This window comes from Lemur catta, chromosome 7 (genome assembly GCF_020740605.2).
Source record: "Lemur catta isolate mLemCat1 chromosome 7, mLemCat1.pri, whole genome shotgun sequence".
In the NCBI taxonomy this organism is placed as follows: domain Eukaryota; kingdom Metazoa; phylum Chordata; class Mammalia; order Primates; family Lemuridae; genus Lemur; species Lemur catta.
The window spans coordinates 97,965,527-97,981,253 of NC_059134.1; the positions used below are offsets into that span (position 1 = coordinate 97,965,527).

At 39.6% G+C, this 15,727-nt stretch overlaps 1 protein-coding gene across 1 annotated transcript; it reads right to left on the reverse strand.

The window, feature by feature from the left end:
* TCN1 (transcobalamin 1) lies at window positions 1-10,725 on the reverse strand. Its single transcript, XM_045558160.1, has 9 exons — window positions 10,538-10,725; window positions 8,064-8,240; window positions 6,906-7,046; window positions 5,836-5,991; window positions 4,282-4,472; window positions 2,845-3,025; window positions 1,665-1,842; window positions 388-506; window positions 1-230 (listed from the first exon to the last, which is right to left on the reverse strand). The coding sequence occupies exons 1-9, from the start codon at window positions 10,614-10,616 to the stop codon at window positions 169-171; spliced, it is 1,284 nt and encodes a 427-aa protein (XP_045414116.1). The 5' UTR covers window positions 10,617-10,725; the 3' UTR covers window positions 1-168.
* Window positions 10,726-15,727: the final 5,002 nt, after the last annotated feature.

Sequence of the window (15,727 nt, forward strand, 5' to 3'; positions counted from 1 at the left end):
TGCTTTTTGTATAGTTGTTAGTCTTTTATTGAACATGCAGAGAGAGAAGGGGAAGTTATAGACTATCCTATTGGAATTAGGATAAGTAAAATGGAAGGGATGGGGCCAATTTCTGCATGGATTTCCACTGCAAAAGGCTTTTATCCAGCTGAGGAAGGTTTGAGCTTATTAGTATTTGCTCCAACGAACCTGCAAGTTTTCTCCTTCGTGGACAACATAATTACCAGCTCCTGAAAAGGAAGAACGAGAACTGGCTCAAATGATTTGACCACTTAATCACCAAACAATGGATATTTTCTCTCCCAACCCCTTGGGACATCCCCCACAAAGCTCACACCCTCACACGCCTGAACGCTTCGGCATTTCACCCTGTGGGTCTTTCTGTACCTTGGTCCAGTGGTTTGCCTCCACTCAGAAGTTCCCAGTAGGTTCTGTCCTTACTGCTGGCGTTTAGGCCCTGAACAGAGATGATGTAACAGCCCCAGTCACTCTCCACCGCAGTGAAACTGTGGGGAACAGAAAACGAGTTACAGGCCTTTAGAATGTTCAAAGCAAACCCTACGTGAGCAAGTCTCACACTTTAATGAATATAAGAATCACTTGATGACATTGCAAAAAAAACCACGCAGATTTCCTGGCCCTATTCCCAGATACTTTGATTTTTAGGTCTGGGCTGAGGCCCAGGAATCTGCATGTTTTATAAACACTCCAGATGGTTCTGATGCTGGCACTCTACATGCTAAATTAGAGAAAGGATGTCCATGGTTTCTGCCCCACTTCCAGCCATACTAGACACCTTTTGGTCAACAGCTTCAACCCTCCACCCCAAGGTAGCAACTGGTGAAGATACTAATGCAGCAGAAGAAAGTGTTAACCTCAAGTCCCAGAGGTCCCATAAGTTGGTGGATTTTCCCTTAGGAAAGTGGGACAGGAAAGAATAATCTGATATTTCATGTTGTGTTTATTAAAAAGTGACATGGTCAATGTTTGTTTCATATTCCATATACCTTCTTGGAAGGCCTTGAAGGCAGCCTTTAAAATATACATATTATATATATAATTATTCTTTATAGCATCCTACACTATGTTTTAAACACAATAAATGTCAAGTAGATTTAAGAAGCCAATTAAGTGATACTTTTCAGAGGCAAAGTCAATATCTTAATTTTAATATTTGGCCTCCTAAGCTAGGGAACCTGAATTTAGGGGTCCATGAATTTCTTGAAAGAGGGGGATGAAGAGGCTTCAGGACATCTGTGAAACCCCCAATTTAAATGCCAAATTTTGTATGTATGTTCGTTTTGTTGGGATGAGCATTCATTGCATTTATCTGATTTTCAAAGGGGTCAGGGATTTAAGAGTCACCATTGTAAACCCCAAATGTCTGACTTATGAGGTTCTATTTATTGAAGGAGTTTTGCTGAAATAAGAGGAAGCCCTGGGATTGATTAATCCATTAAATAAACATTAATTTAATACCTATTATGTGCTAGAAGACGAAATATCTCACCTCCCTTTTTAAATTCCTGCTGTGAGATGGGGATGGTTAGCAAAGGCACTGATCCAGAAGTGTTTTAAATGTGTTTTGGATTCACTGCAGATGTTTTCTTATTGAGTCTTTAGAAATGACATAAACACCTTAACCTTAGGATAGGTAGACGCACCCAAATATAGTCTTGTTCTGTTTCTGAGCTTCCTTCATTACATCCAGGAAGACAGAACCATTTCGCACGGTGACATTGGCGGAATACGTTTCATTGATCACAGAGTAATTGACCCAGATATACTGTGGCTTATGAGGTGCCACAGTTATAGGCACAGGAGTGGAAATGTTGAAGTTACCTGGCAGAGACAGAAAAGCCAAAAGCGATATTCAGAATAATAAAAATTATGTTAGAGATTGTACACCTATTCAGCCTCTATCAAAGGATTTTTTTTTCCTTTATGGAAAAAAGATGGATTTGCTACAAGGAGCAAGTATCATCAATTAAGAAGCAGATCTCTCATATAACTAAAACAGAAACTAAAACCAGAAACTCATCGGCTTGTGAATGATGGCATTTGGCTTAAATCCCAGCTTTTAAGCAATTCAGATGCCCCAACTCCCATTTCTCACAGAAGAACTAGACTATTTTTTGTTTTTGCCTTGGTAGAGCATACAATAATGCTTGCCCTTTTTATCCTTCTTATATCTTAACACTTCCTGAAAACACATCAAGTGTCAGGCACTGTACTAGTCATGGCACATGGATCATCTCATTCAGGCCTCACAAAAACCTATGTTAGATACTGTCATCAACCACTTTTGTACATTAGAAAACTGAAGCTTAGAGGTTAAACATTTTGTCCAAGGTTCCTAAAACTTTAAGTGGCAGAGCAAGGAATGTACAGAGATACATGTTGTAAAATCATTTGTTTGAATAAATCACTCATGCTATGATGTTCTTAGAATATTGCATATTCCTTCCACACAGAGGTCTTCTTTCCACTTGGACAATGGAAAGTCAGAGTCACAAAAGAGATCCTCTATACTTTGTTTAGGTTGGGAATAATGCTCAGATCTCTCTATATCCGACATTCAGAAAATATACCTTTGGAGGTAGACATCACGTCATCAAGTATACCTTGTTTATCAATGTTTGAGCCAAGAATGACATCTAGCACCCAGTTAAGAGCAAATCCTCAGGTGGCTGTAATTCCTGATGACATAATGAGAACTCAATTCTCTCTGGGAACTGTTCCAGAGATTTATCTGGTTACTTTGGGTCCAGAAGGACACCTAAATCTCACATGCTTTTGGCATTATGGTGAAAGGCAAAACAGTTGGCTCTTTAGAACTTATACCTGAATGAGGGTCACAAGAGTTAACATCCAAGTAGGTCTTTCCCACCACAGCAGGTAAGATATGGGCTGCAGCAATTGGAATACTGAATTTTCCTTGAGACATTTTGTTGAGCGCTGTGTCCAGAGTTTGTTGGCAATTCCATTCACTTTCTTGGTAATACTCTGATGACACAAAAAGGGCCTGAGAGAGAGAGAGAGAGAGAGAGAGAGAGAGAGAGAGGGAGAGAGAGAGAGAAACCAGCAATTCAGTATTTACTGAACATTTACTACATAGGAGGCACCTTAGATAACTCAGCTGTATTTTCTGCTGTCAAAAAGCTTGTAAACTACTTTGGGTGGGGAGGTGGGGAACTGCTTAATAACACAAGCTATAATAGCTCCAATGAGAACAGACTTTCTCTGCCATATTTGCTCCTGTATTCCTACACTGGAAAAATACCTGTCATATAGGAGGGCCTCTGTAGATATTGTTGACAGACAAACTATTGTAAAAGGAGACCTAAGATGAATGTCCAACACCCCCTGTGGATGCCTGAAACTGTGAATAGTACCGACCCTTAAATATACTATGTTTTTTCCTATTCATACATACCTATGATAAAGTTTAATTTATAAATTAGGCACAGTAAGAGATTAACAACAATAAACTAATAATAAAATGGAGCAATTATAACAATATACTGTAGCATCACTACACTTGTGCTTTGGGGTCACTATTAAGTAATATAACGGTTATTTTTTCTTTATTTCAGCATATTCAGTACAAATGTTTAGGTTACATATATTGCCTTTGCCCCACCTGAGTCAGAGCTTCAAGCATGTCCATCCCCCAGACGGTGCGCACTGCACTAATATAAGAGTTATTGTGCAGGGTTGATCTGATAACCAAGATGGCCGCTAAGTGACTAATAGGCAGGGAGTGTGTACAGTGTGGACAAACCACTGGACAAAGGGATGATTTACATGCCACGTGGGATGGAGCAGGAAGGTATGAGACTTTATTATGCTACTCAGAATGACGCACAATTTAACACGTATTAATTATTTACTTCTGGAATTTTCCATTTAGTATTTTCAGACTGTGGTTGACTGTAGATAATTGAAACAGTGAAAAGAAAAAAAAACATGGTAAAGGGAGACTACTGTATATGGTAAAGTGTAAAATTGCATGTGATAGAACAAGACAGATTGCAGTAGACTCTAGAATTTCTTAGACTGTAATTAGGAAAAGCTTCCTAGGAGCACTGGATATGGGGAGGTAAAGATTGAAGGTGAGAAGGATACATTTCAGGCAGGGGAGGGGAATCACTTGAACAGAATCAAAGTTGGGACAGGAAACACAGAATGGACAAGGTCTCAGGAGGCCAACAAGAAAGGGTAGAGAGACTGCTTTCCTCCATGACTCCCCTCTGCCTCCCGCTTTACCAGCTGACTTACCTGCATAGCGTTTCCTGTACTGAACACATTTCCAAGGAGACCATTTTCTTTTTTCTCAAACAGAATCTTCTTTACCAATGACTTTGCATGATTAGTGATCCTCTCTAAATCCGTTCCCCCTGCTTTGATCTGCCTATTCGTTAGATTCCTTTTCACGCAGGTCAGAGCCAGGACAGCCATCGCACCAGTATCTGTCAGGACACAGAATGTCATAGATAGGGTGACCAACCATCCGAGTTTGACCTGGGCTGAAGGGTTTTAGTGCTGAAAGCAGGACAGATCTGGAGAAACTGGAATGGTTGGTCATGCTCATTGATGATGGGAGAGAAGGATTTCAAGGTACAACAATCATTGCTCCAGAACTAACCATGCAAATATTTCAAAATTCCTGCCCAATGTTGAGTTGCCAGGTTCCTCATACTTAATACTTCATACCTGGGTCATAAAAACACCTATGGATTTGTAGGTGCATACACAGGGACAGTTTTCCATTTTTACATCCTAATTCCTCCCATCTTTTCCATCTTTCTCCAATCTTTCAGCCATATTGGCAAAGGAATTGAGAAAACCTGGGATGATGCACCAGACAAATATGTCTTTGCAACGCAATTAAGAGTTCCCTTAGAAGACTGATTAGAAAATAGTACTTAACAGAATTTTTACCCAGTAAATGCCCTTAAGGGAGAGGATGAGGCAAGAGATTGGGATAAGGGCTCTTTTTCTGGCTTGATACTTGGTTCCTCCTGTGTCTTTTTTTTATTTTTATTTTTTGCTTTTTATTTTATTTATTTATTTATTTACTTAATTTTATTTCAGGATATTATGAGGGTACAAAAGTTTTGGTTACATTTTATGTCTTTGCCTCACTGGTGCCTTCCGTCTCTCCTAGGAAAAGGAGTATGAGAAACCTCACTTTCTCCTTACTGTCTAGAAATACTGAATGGCGGTTTGCTTGTAACTTCTTGGAGAAAGGTGAGCTTGTGCATTTGGAGTCATAGGGGCTGAGCTGTCTAGAGACTTCTTTTGGGATGTTTAAACTGACACAGTGAAAAATTTCTGGTCTTTCTCCAAGATGAAGCCATACCTTATTGATTAAAATATCAGACTTTGTCACTGGAGAAGTTGTATTTTTCAAGTCAATCCACATGTTCAAATTGTCCCAATAAATTAGAGAAAGAGGCTCTGTTAAGATAAATGAATTCCACTACATTTCTTTTCTCTACAGCTTATACTTCCTAAAATGTTTTATATGAATATTCTCACCCTTTATCCTCATTTTAAAAATTAGGATCAAGAGTTAACATCCATTGGTTATATAACTCAAAGAAGAGCTGGGGTAGGAACTAGATCTTTCTATTATACCACAAATCTAGAAAGAGGCTGTAAGTCCACCCATTATCCATTCTCCTCCAAAAGAAAATTTTCTTCTTAGGGGACTTAAGATGAAGAGAAGAGAAAAAAAGATCCAGTTACTTACTGGTAGAAAAACCCACAGGGTAAGACTTGCTTATGACCATGTCCTCTGTACCAAGCGAATTGGATTTAGTGACTCACCTACTGAGAACTGGCCACTGAAATTAAAGTTTTTATTTTCAGGAGAGAAGATTTCAGCAACTTTGGTGGCTGAGTAGCTTCCATTGAACAAACACAAGGCCAACACGTCCAGGCTGAGCTGGTAATAGTTAGTCAGTGGATTGTCATCATGTTCTTCTGGCAGAGGGAAAAGACAAACCTTACTCAGAGAAGTAGTACTGGAGTAATACATTTTTGATTTATTCCTGCTTACATTATTTCCAGTTCTCTACGTCTAAGGAGAGGTGAGTAATAGAAGGGGGAGATCACCCACAGAATCATCAAACCTGAGAAATTCAAAGGCTTTCAAGGGCCACCAAACTCCACTCAACTCCTTTCATTTTATAACTGAGGGGACCCAGCCCTAAAGAGATTAAGATGCTATCCAGATATTCAGGTGGTTACAGAGCTAGGACCAGAATACAGGTTTCCCACCTCCAAGCCTCTTGCACTTTCCATAGGAAGTTGTTGGAACCATAAGTAGAAGCACAAGTTCCCAGCATCTCAAAGGATGATGGGATCAGAGGGACTTAATGAATAAAAGGATAAATATTGGGTGGGCGTTGAAATAAACCAATGCGCCTTACTAGAGGCCACCATGGTCAATCTGTTTTACCTAGTGATAAAGTACTTTGGTTATCTTTATCTCTTATGCTGGTATTAGATGCTTTGGTACTTATGATGCAGTGTCCTGTATTGTGTAGCTATTTCTGGTGTAATTCATTATTTGTCTAAAAGCCAAGCTCCTGGAGGACTAGAGAACATGGAGTGTGTGTGTGTGTGTGTGTGTGTGTGTGCGTGCGTGCGCGTGTGTGTGTCTGCCTGCCATCATCTGTAAAGTAGCACTTGACATGGGCTCAATGATCAGTTGAACATATTTAAAAAGAAAATTCAAGATGTATGCTGAAATAAGGAAGGAGAGTGACCTGCAAGATACAGTGGGATAAATGGATGAAGAGGAGAAGAAAAGAGTGGAGGGAAACTTCATACAGTTCTGAATCAGTGGAGGAGAAGACAAGGTTGTCTATGGTCTCTAAACATTTGATTCTTACCCATATTTTTAATTTCTGCTTGGAATTTATTTTCTAGCTGGCTGATCAGGCGATGATCATGCGTAAAGTTTTCATCATGGCTGTGACATGCTCCCAAAGCCATTATAATCAAGGCAAGCTGTCCAGAGGTTAAATTCGCCACTGAAAAGAAAAGTATTCAAGCTTAACAAGGTACATGCTTATGATTTTTTTTGCCTCCTGTCTTCCTTGTGATTTATGTTGCCTATCATGACTTTATTCTATTCCACTCTACACAGTCGTATGAACTGGTATAGCATGTTATTATGCTGAATATCGTAGGCCAGCATAACACAATGGTAAGTTTGTATCTAAATATATCCAAAAATAGAAAGGGTACAGTAAAAATATAGTATTATAACTTCATGGGACTGCCATCATATATGCAGTCCGTCATGTGGTGCACAACTATACTAATATTTTATTCTCTCTTCTTTATCCCTAAAGCAGAGTCTTTTATAGAAGGACTGTATAAATACAAGCTAGATCTTAGTCTTTTCCATGAAATCATGGAATCTTTTTGGAATTACAAAATTCTTATAAAAATGAAAAAAGAAGGTAAATAGATAAATAACAAGACATTGGAGTTTTTTTTCCTCTGTGTGATACCAGCTTGTCAGGATAGTAATAATTGATTTTTATGTTTTGCCTTATAAAATGTAAAAACTCTGAGGCTTCTCATAATTTTTATAATAATGTTACGAGGTAGGTAAAGGTAGCTTCATTTCCCCACTTATATTAAGTAGAGAACTGAGGCTCAGTATTGACATGACTCGTTCGAGGCTGACTGTGGACTCAAACCCAGTTCAAATTTTCACTGCTCCCTGGTTTCCTCTCCATGGTCAGTTTTCTTAGTTGTGGTCCACATCTCTGGGGTTGTGAACTCAGCTAGCTTATGTAACAGTATTAATGGATAAGAGTCCATAGCTTTTCTTGCTGGCTTCCTGAAGGAAAATGGTTTTTAGGACCCAAAGAAGCAAGACCTATCTCTAGAGGGACCTTTCTGCCACCTCAAGTTTTATACAGCTAGAATAGATGTAGCAGGGATACTCTGGACACATAATTTTTAGGAATAGCTGGAGATAATCTTTTAGAAAGGTAGATCTTTTCCTAAATCTTCCTGAGAATACAGGCACTCACCTTTCCGTTCCGCACCATCTCGGACTCGTTGGAGCAGCTGTTGCTCTAGGGTTTGGTTCTGGATCCCGACAACTCTGATGGACAACAGGACACTGGCAGCTTTGGTTGCCCTGGTATATTTTGGTTGGGTTATTGTGTTCAACAGAGGTTTTAGGCGGAGGTCATCTTTACTTACCTCTGTGGCAGAGAAGGAAGGAAATAAGAAACACACACTCAGAAAATGTGAAGACTTGGAGCAGAGGTTATATTAAAATATTTAATAACAGGCATGGTGAAGACCTAGACCAATCCAGTGGCCACTGACTGTGTTGGTGGAATAATACAAAGGCAAGTCTGGAACCCCCCATGCCAGACTTTACTCTTTTAACAACCAGCATGAAAATGTTAACACCTGTTACAGCCTTACCTTTGTGTACTGGCAGAATATCAGTCCTGCCTGGGAGAGAGAGTACCATTCCCTAATTTTGTACATGAAGCCTACAGAGAGAGTGTCCTTAAAGAAAGTTCTCTAATTGGAGGCTTAGCTGAAACTAGAATACACGTCTTCTGACTCCCAGTCGTAAGTACCTTCCACTTCCTGGATTCAGTTCTTCCCTTCTCCATCTTCTTCTAAATCAATTGGGTTAATATTGAGGAAATGCAGGCAAAAATCCTGTTACATTGGTGATTGACCCCAAAACTTCATTGTCTAATTGTCCAGCTGGCCAGACATTGAGATCCTTATTCAGCATTACACACTCTTTGGAAAACCCTCCAGTTTTAGCCTACAACATGTCCAAACTCCAGGAATTGAGGGAAGTCACATTATACTGTGGAAGTAAAAGAGAATCCAGAGCCCCCAAAGAACAGCAGAGAATAAGAAGAGTTAGTTATCACTTGAAACGTAGGACAATTTCTCAACATAATTTGCTCAGAATCTTGAGGAGTAGCCAAAAATCCTACTCATTTCCATATTGTCTCATGGGTTAGTGGGAGAGTAAGAAGAATATGAGCCTTGGATTCAGTCAGACCTTGGCTGGACTCTGTGCTCCTTAACTTATGACTGTGAATAAGTTATGTAACTTTTCTAACCTTCAGTTTCCTCATTTTAAAATTGTTGCTATTAACACCTGCCTTACAGATATTGGACAAGAAACCATTTAATAAACTGTACAATGCCATATATATATATTTATAATTACTTGCAGTCAACTGGAGTTTTTATCACTAGACTTGAGAATCTAGAAAATGTGATTTCCCTTGGCCATTTTTTCTTCACTTTAAAATAAAGACTCAAGAAGATTTGAATGGAGTGATTGTAGGAAGGTCACTTTGTTGCAAGCACATGAGACCATTGTGAGTTGTCTCTCTGAGATTTTGCGGAAGCACCCATTTCAGCAGATTTTCTAGCACTGAAACAGGCTTTTTAGTTCCTGATCAACAACCCAAATCAGCCTTCTTGACTGCTAAAGGTAAATTAAATTATTTTGTACATGAATTGAACTTCAAAGTCTCCATAGAGATCCTCTATTCTTAGGATCCAACAGGGAAAATGTCAGGCCAGGAAGAAAAATCAGAGTTGGAAGATTCTGTGCTTTAGCCTATATGAATAAAAGTTTGTTTTCTGATCTCTTCTTATTGGCTACAGAGCACAAGGAAGCTGTAGCCACAGACAGTACCACATAGTCATCTTTGGACTGGTTTGAAACTCAATTCCAGAGTAAAGTCTCACAAGTGGGAACTCATGCACCAGGGAGCTGCTTCAGACTCCAGGAGATCTTTGTTTCAATACCTTCCCTTCATTATCCTCCATTTATGGATGAAACTAAAGAAATTCAGAAACATTGGGTCATTATTCAACTACTAAGAGCTTAAACTAGACCTGAACCCAGTTTTCATTTCTCCTACTTTACTATTATTTAATAGAACCAAACAATCTCTGGAGCCAACACCCAGAGGAGAGATGATGAGACTTTTACCCATGTCTTCTGGGGAAAAGTTGAAGGAAGGGAGGTATGCAGCTTGGAACATCTAAACTAATGACAAGAATGTAGTCCTCATTACTTGAAAGGGATTATTATTTTTTCTATGTAGTTACAAATGGTTAAGCCAATCATGGGTTGAACTTCAGGAAAATCGGCTGCATATCAAAACCAAAAGATCATTTTCCACGATCTTGAAAAGTCTCTGGGGTCATGAATTTTCTGTCATTGGAAATTAACAAGGGTAGACAGTTACTTGGTAAGGATGCTGTGCTAGAAAGGATCTGAACCTAGAATGAGCGGGCAGGCAAGTTAACAAGCTCACTCTATGATTCCTCTTGAAATAACCTACATTGTGGTGCCACTTTCCTCACCATCTCCATCACTAATGGGGTCAAGTCACATATGGAATTAGAATAGGATCTTTTCTCAAGAAATTCTACACAATGTCCCCTGTCAACAGCCTTCAGTAGGCTATCACACTAGAGTAATTTTAGCTCAAAGTGTACTCACCACAGATCGTGCATACTTGGCTTGAAATAAGAGAAAACAGCAAGAGCCCCGCTAGGGGCAGCCAGTGTGGTCGTCTCATCTCTCCAACGGTGTTCTGGAGTGCTGAAGGCTTGGTTGGCTATTTATCGGGTGATGGGCAGAAGGCAACGAGAGCCCTTCCTTCGGTCTGCCTCAGCCTTTTTCACTTGAGCAAATATTGAGCAATGTCAGAAGGTGTGGTCAAGTGTATTTGTCCATGAAATGTGATAAATCAGGAAGAAGAATTAAAAGGTATGGTTACAGACAATGAGGAAATAATTTTTCTTTGTTTATTGTCCTAAACCTTTCACATTTATTACTTGCTTTCAGCCCAGTGAACATCTATTAGGTGAATAACTATTTTCAATAGTTTCTTTTTCTTCATTTCACTTTATGTTTTATTTATGTCTCCTGAGGGATTAGATTTGATCAGGCAAGCACATACAACATATAAAAATGAAAATAGAAGTTGTAAGTCTGAAATCATAGCAAGCAGGATTGGGGAGCCTGGCACATGGGAGAATCTTTGGCATAGTGGTTTTGCAAAAAAATTTCAATATATTTAGGGGGTAAAAGTGCAGTTTTGTTACATGGATATACTGTATATTGGTGAGGTCTGTGCTTTTAGTGTATCCATTACCTGAATGGTATACATTGTACCAATAAGTAGTTTTTCATCCCTTATCCCCTCCTACCCTCCCACATTTGGAGTCTTCAATGTCTATTTTCCACTCTGTATGGCCACGCATACCCATAGTTTAGCTCTCATTGTTTTAATTGGGTTCCCATTTGTCTTTTTATTAGTGAGCTGTAAGAGTTCGTTATATAAGCTCATCAGATATACAATTTGCAAATATTCCTCATTCTGTGGGTTGCATTTTCTACCTGAATTCTTAAAATCACTGAATATAGTTGATTCTTCCTTCTAATTTGAGACACATTTTTCCCCTTGTCTTTGGTGACAACACCATCAACCTCCCCTAATTCTTCTCCCAGTTTTTTTTTAACTCTTTTTTTATACTCATGTCCAATCTTTTTTGAAACTTTAAATGTTTTACAATCCTAGGGCTTTATACTAAGATATTATTATTTCTCATGGTACATACACTCTTTATCTATGTCCAAGCTTTCAAATATATTATTTCTCCAATCTTTCCTTTGGTCTTAGATTCTCTTCTTAGTCCCAACTTATAGACAGGTGCATTCCCTGCACTTTTACTTGAATGTCTCAAAGCAATTTCAAAATCAGCATATTCAAACTTGAATTCTTAGTCTTCTGTTGTAGACTTACTTACCACTGCTGCCATCTTTGCCATTTTAATAGCTGTATGACCTTAGGTAAGTCCTTTAACTTCTCTAAGTCTCAGTAAAATGTAGAAAATAATAGTTCTTAACGCTTAGGTTTTGGTGAGGAGTCAATGAGTTAATATATGGAGGGTGCTTCGAATAGTCTCTGGTGCATATAATGCCTGATACCTCTGTCTCCCTTGATCATTTATCTAATCAATCGCCAGTGGCACATATTCCACCTTCTGGAACTGGTCTGCTTTTCCCTGCCTTTACTTCTACTGTGGTCAAGATTACCATAATTTCCTGTATCACTAAAATAACTTCCAAATTTGTGTATCAGCATTCACTTGTACCCTTCTCTGAGCCATTCTCCACCCAACTGCTAGAGCAGCATTTCTCAAACTCGGTCTATACATAGACCACATTTAAAGAAAAGGAATTCTCAAGGGACACAGTTTGAATTACATTGCCTTAAGACTTTTCATCTATGAAAATGGAAATTTTGAATTTTCTTGCAACAAAGATATGTTGTTATCACACTGATGTTTAAAAAAAAAAATTAAAATCCTCATTCCTGGTCAAACCCTTGAAGGCTTCCATTGTGTTTTGAATAAAACCTCAGACTTTAAATGTGATCTCTAAGAACCTGTACCTTTTGGCCCTTTTCTACCTCTCAAATGTTATCTCACTGTCCTGTACATTGTACTACAGCCTCAGTTTTTCAGTTCTTCTAATATGCCAAGTTCCTTCCTGCCACAGGGCTTTTGCACATGTGGTTTTCCTCTCCTGTACTGTTGCTATCAGATGGTGCTGCTTCCTGCCCTCTTTCAGCTTAAATGCTACTTTCTCGGGGATGCTCTCTTTGCACTCTCAGACCTGGTTATCCCCCCTGTTAGCCACTCTCTTGATACTCTGTATTTTCCTCTGTAGCACTTATAAGAATTGCAATTACTTTTTTGCAACATTATTTCTTAACTGTGTACGTTTAATGTTTGTCTCCCTGCCAGTCTGTGAGTTCCTCAAAGGCAAAGATAAGTCTTTTTTTTTTTTTTTTTTTTTTGAGACACAGTCTTGCTCTGTTGCCTGGGCTAGAGTGCCGTGGCATCAGCCTAGCTCACAGCAACCTCAAACTCCTGGGCTTAAGGAATCCTTCGGCCTCAGCCTCCCGAGTAGCTGGGACTACAGGCATGTGCCACCATGCCTGGCTAATTTTTTCCATATATTTTTAGTTGTCCAGTTAATTTCTTTCTATTTTTTAGTAGAGATGGGATCTCACTCTTGCTCAGGCTGGTCTCGAACTCCTGAGCTCGAGTGATCCTCCCGCCTCGGCCTCCCAGAGTGTTAGGATTACAGGCGTGAGCCACCGCGCCTGGCCGATAAGTCTTTCTTGTTCACTGTTGTGTCCCACCCTGCACCAGGCACCATGCACCGTGCTTATTACATAAGAGGTTGTCAGATATTTGTGGAAAGGAACCTCATATCATTAAGCCAAATGATAAATTAATAATGTGTATTGGTAGAAAATCTCATTGGATAAATATTAGAAATTTATACTGGAACAAACTGGAAAAAAAAGTAACTGATTGAGGCCAGGTACAGTGGCTCACGCCTGTAATCCTAGCACTCTGGGAGGCCAAGGCAGGAGGATAGCTTGAGCTCAGGAGTTCGAAACCAGCCTGAGCAAGAGCGGGACCCCCATCTCTACCAAAAACAGAAAAAAAAATTAGCCGGGCATGGTGGCGCATGCCTATAGTCCCAGCTACTCAGGAGGCTGAGGCAGGAGGATTGCTTGAGCCCAGGAGTTTGAGGTTGCTGTGAGCAAGGCTGATGCCAGGGCACTCACCAGAGTAACAGAGTGAGACGCTGTCTCAAAAATAAATAAATAAATAAATAAAAATAAAGTAGAGACTGAGGTGGTTTCCATTGAGTTTGAGAGTGAGTTGGGGATTTAAACATCTGGGTTTGAAGTCAAAATGGCACCATTGTTAAGTATGTTAGAATCATCTACTCAGCATTTCTTTATCTAATCAAGCAGATCCGCTTTGAGATAATCTATACTCCTTAGCTCTCTACATGCTAATAAGTGAGAGCTATGTAATTCTAGTTGTTTGCCTGACTCACTGAACGTAAACATTGGGGAGTGAAGGCTTTTTTCCTTCTTATGGAAAGGCTTTGGTCAGACTATTGATTCTGGAACTTGACACAACGTCATGCTGGTTGGAATGGTCTCTGTTTTCTTTTAGGTCATTCCAGATCCTCAAAAGACAATGACTCATGGCCGGGCGAGGTGGCTCACGTCTGTAATCCTAGCCCTCTGGGAGGCCGAGGCGGGTGGATCGCTTGAGGTCAGGAGTTCGAGACCAGCCTGAGCGAGACCCCATCTCTACTAAAAATAGAAATAAATTATCTGGACAACTAAAAATATATATAGAAAAAATTAGCCGGTCATGGTGGCGCATGCCTGTAGTCCCAGCTACTCGGGAGGCTGAGGCAGTAGGATCGCTTAAGCCCAGGAGTTTGAGGTTGCTGTGAGCTAGGCTGATGACACGGCACTCACTGTAGCCTGGGCAACAAAGTGAGACTCTGTCTCAAAAAAAAAAAAAAAAAAGACAATGACTCATAGCACAGATAAATATTTTGCAAAGTTTATATTTTAACACATATTGGAAATCTCAGGAGAATACATGATAAAGAATATGATTTGGATTCATTGTTTTATTTCTTGTTAATCCAACAAAGATGCCATTTAATGAGTAGCCCCAGGCATATCTGATTTCTCATTTAAAATCATGATCATACACTTCATATCAAAGGATGCTGAGATTTGTAATGTTGGTGGTTTAAAAAAAAAAAACAAAAACCCAAAAGCATTTGATATGACATAGAGGAGAGTGAAATGAAACTAACTGAAGGAGAACTGGAGATGTGCTTCACTCCCTCCCCTATCAGAAATCCTGAGGACTTCTGCTCAGGGTTTCTCAAAGTACGAGCCTTCAGGAATCACCTGGGGGCAATTGTTAAAAATGCAGGTTCCTGGGCCCTGCCCCACTGAGTTAACTCAGGGAATTTGGATTTTTTACAAGACCCTGCAGTGACTCATATGCACTCTTAAACGTCCAGCTACAACAGATCTCATTGGACTGGACTGGGGCTAGGACACTTGTATTTTTAAATTCTCTTCCAGATAATTTTGAAAATTTAGGTTTGGGAGCCATTGAAATAGGTATTCGCTGAAGTGACAATGTCTGAATCAGTAGTTCTTGAAGTATGGTCCTGGGGCCGGCAGCACCAGCAGTGTCTGGAAACTTTCAGAAATATAAATTCTTGGCCCTCCCATCCCCAGCCCTGAACAGTAATCGCAGGGGCATGGTCCAGCTATCTGTGTTTTCACCAGTCCTGCCGGTGATTCTGATGCTGCTGAAGTTTGAAAATCACTGGTTTAAACATCCCCCTGAATATCAATTCAATAAACATGTGTTGACACTCCCTGAATGTTCTGTTCTTCTAGGAATTTTGGAGGGCCTGGAGAAATCAAAGCTTTGCTAATAGCACTTTATTCCCACTCACTCCTGATTTTGGCACTGAAGTGATCAGGAGAATGTCAAGTTTCAGCAGGTAGGAAGAAATCTTTCTCTGAATGTAGAAATGATGGCTTTTACAAAGTTTTTACTTTGTTCTTTAGACTTTCCAGATTTTCCAAACATTAAGCAATTTAGATCAGCAAAACCCAATACATTCCTGCAAAATACAAGTAATTGGCAAAAAGTTATTTGTAAATACAGTCAGCTGGGGGCATGGTATTGGGTATAAAAGTACACAAAGAGAGGCAGCCAATTCTAATTTCCTTTGTTTTTCGGGGATGATTAGTTGGAAGCTGACATC

Excerpts from the sequence above, each read along its gene's own strand:
- TCN1 (XM_045558160.1), bottom strand. The coding sequence starts at position 10,616 with ATGAGACGACCACACTGGCTGCCCCTAGCGGGGCTCTTGCTGTTTTCT. Across the intron at positions 5,992-6,905 it reads AGCAGAAATTAAAAATATGG|AAGAACATGATGACAATCCA; the intron begins GTAAGAATCAAA and ends TCCCTCTGCCAG. Across the intron at positions 507-1,664 it reads CAGAACAAGACTATATTTGG|TTTCACTGCGGTGGAGAGTG; the intron begins GTGCGTCTACCT and ends TGTTCCCCACAG.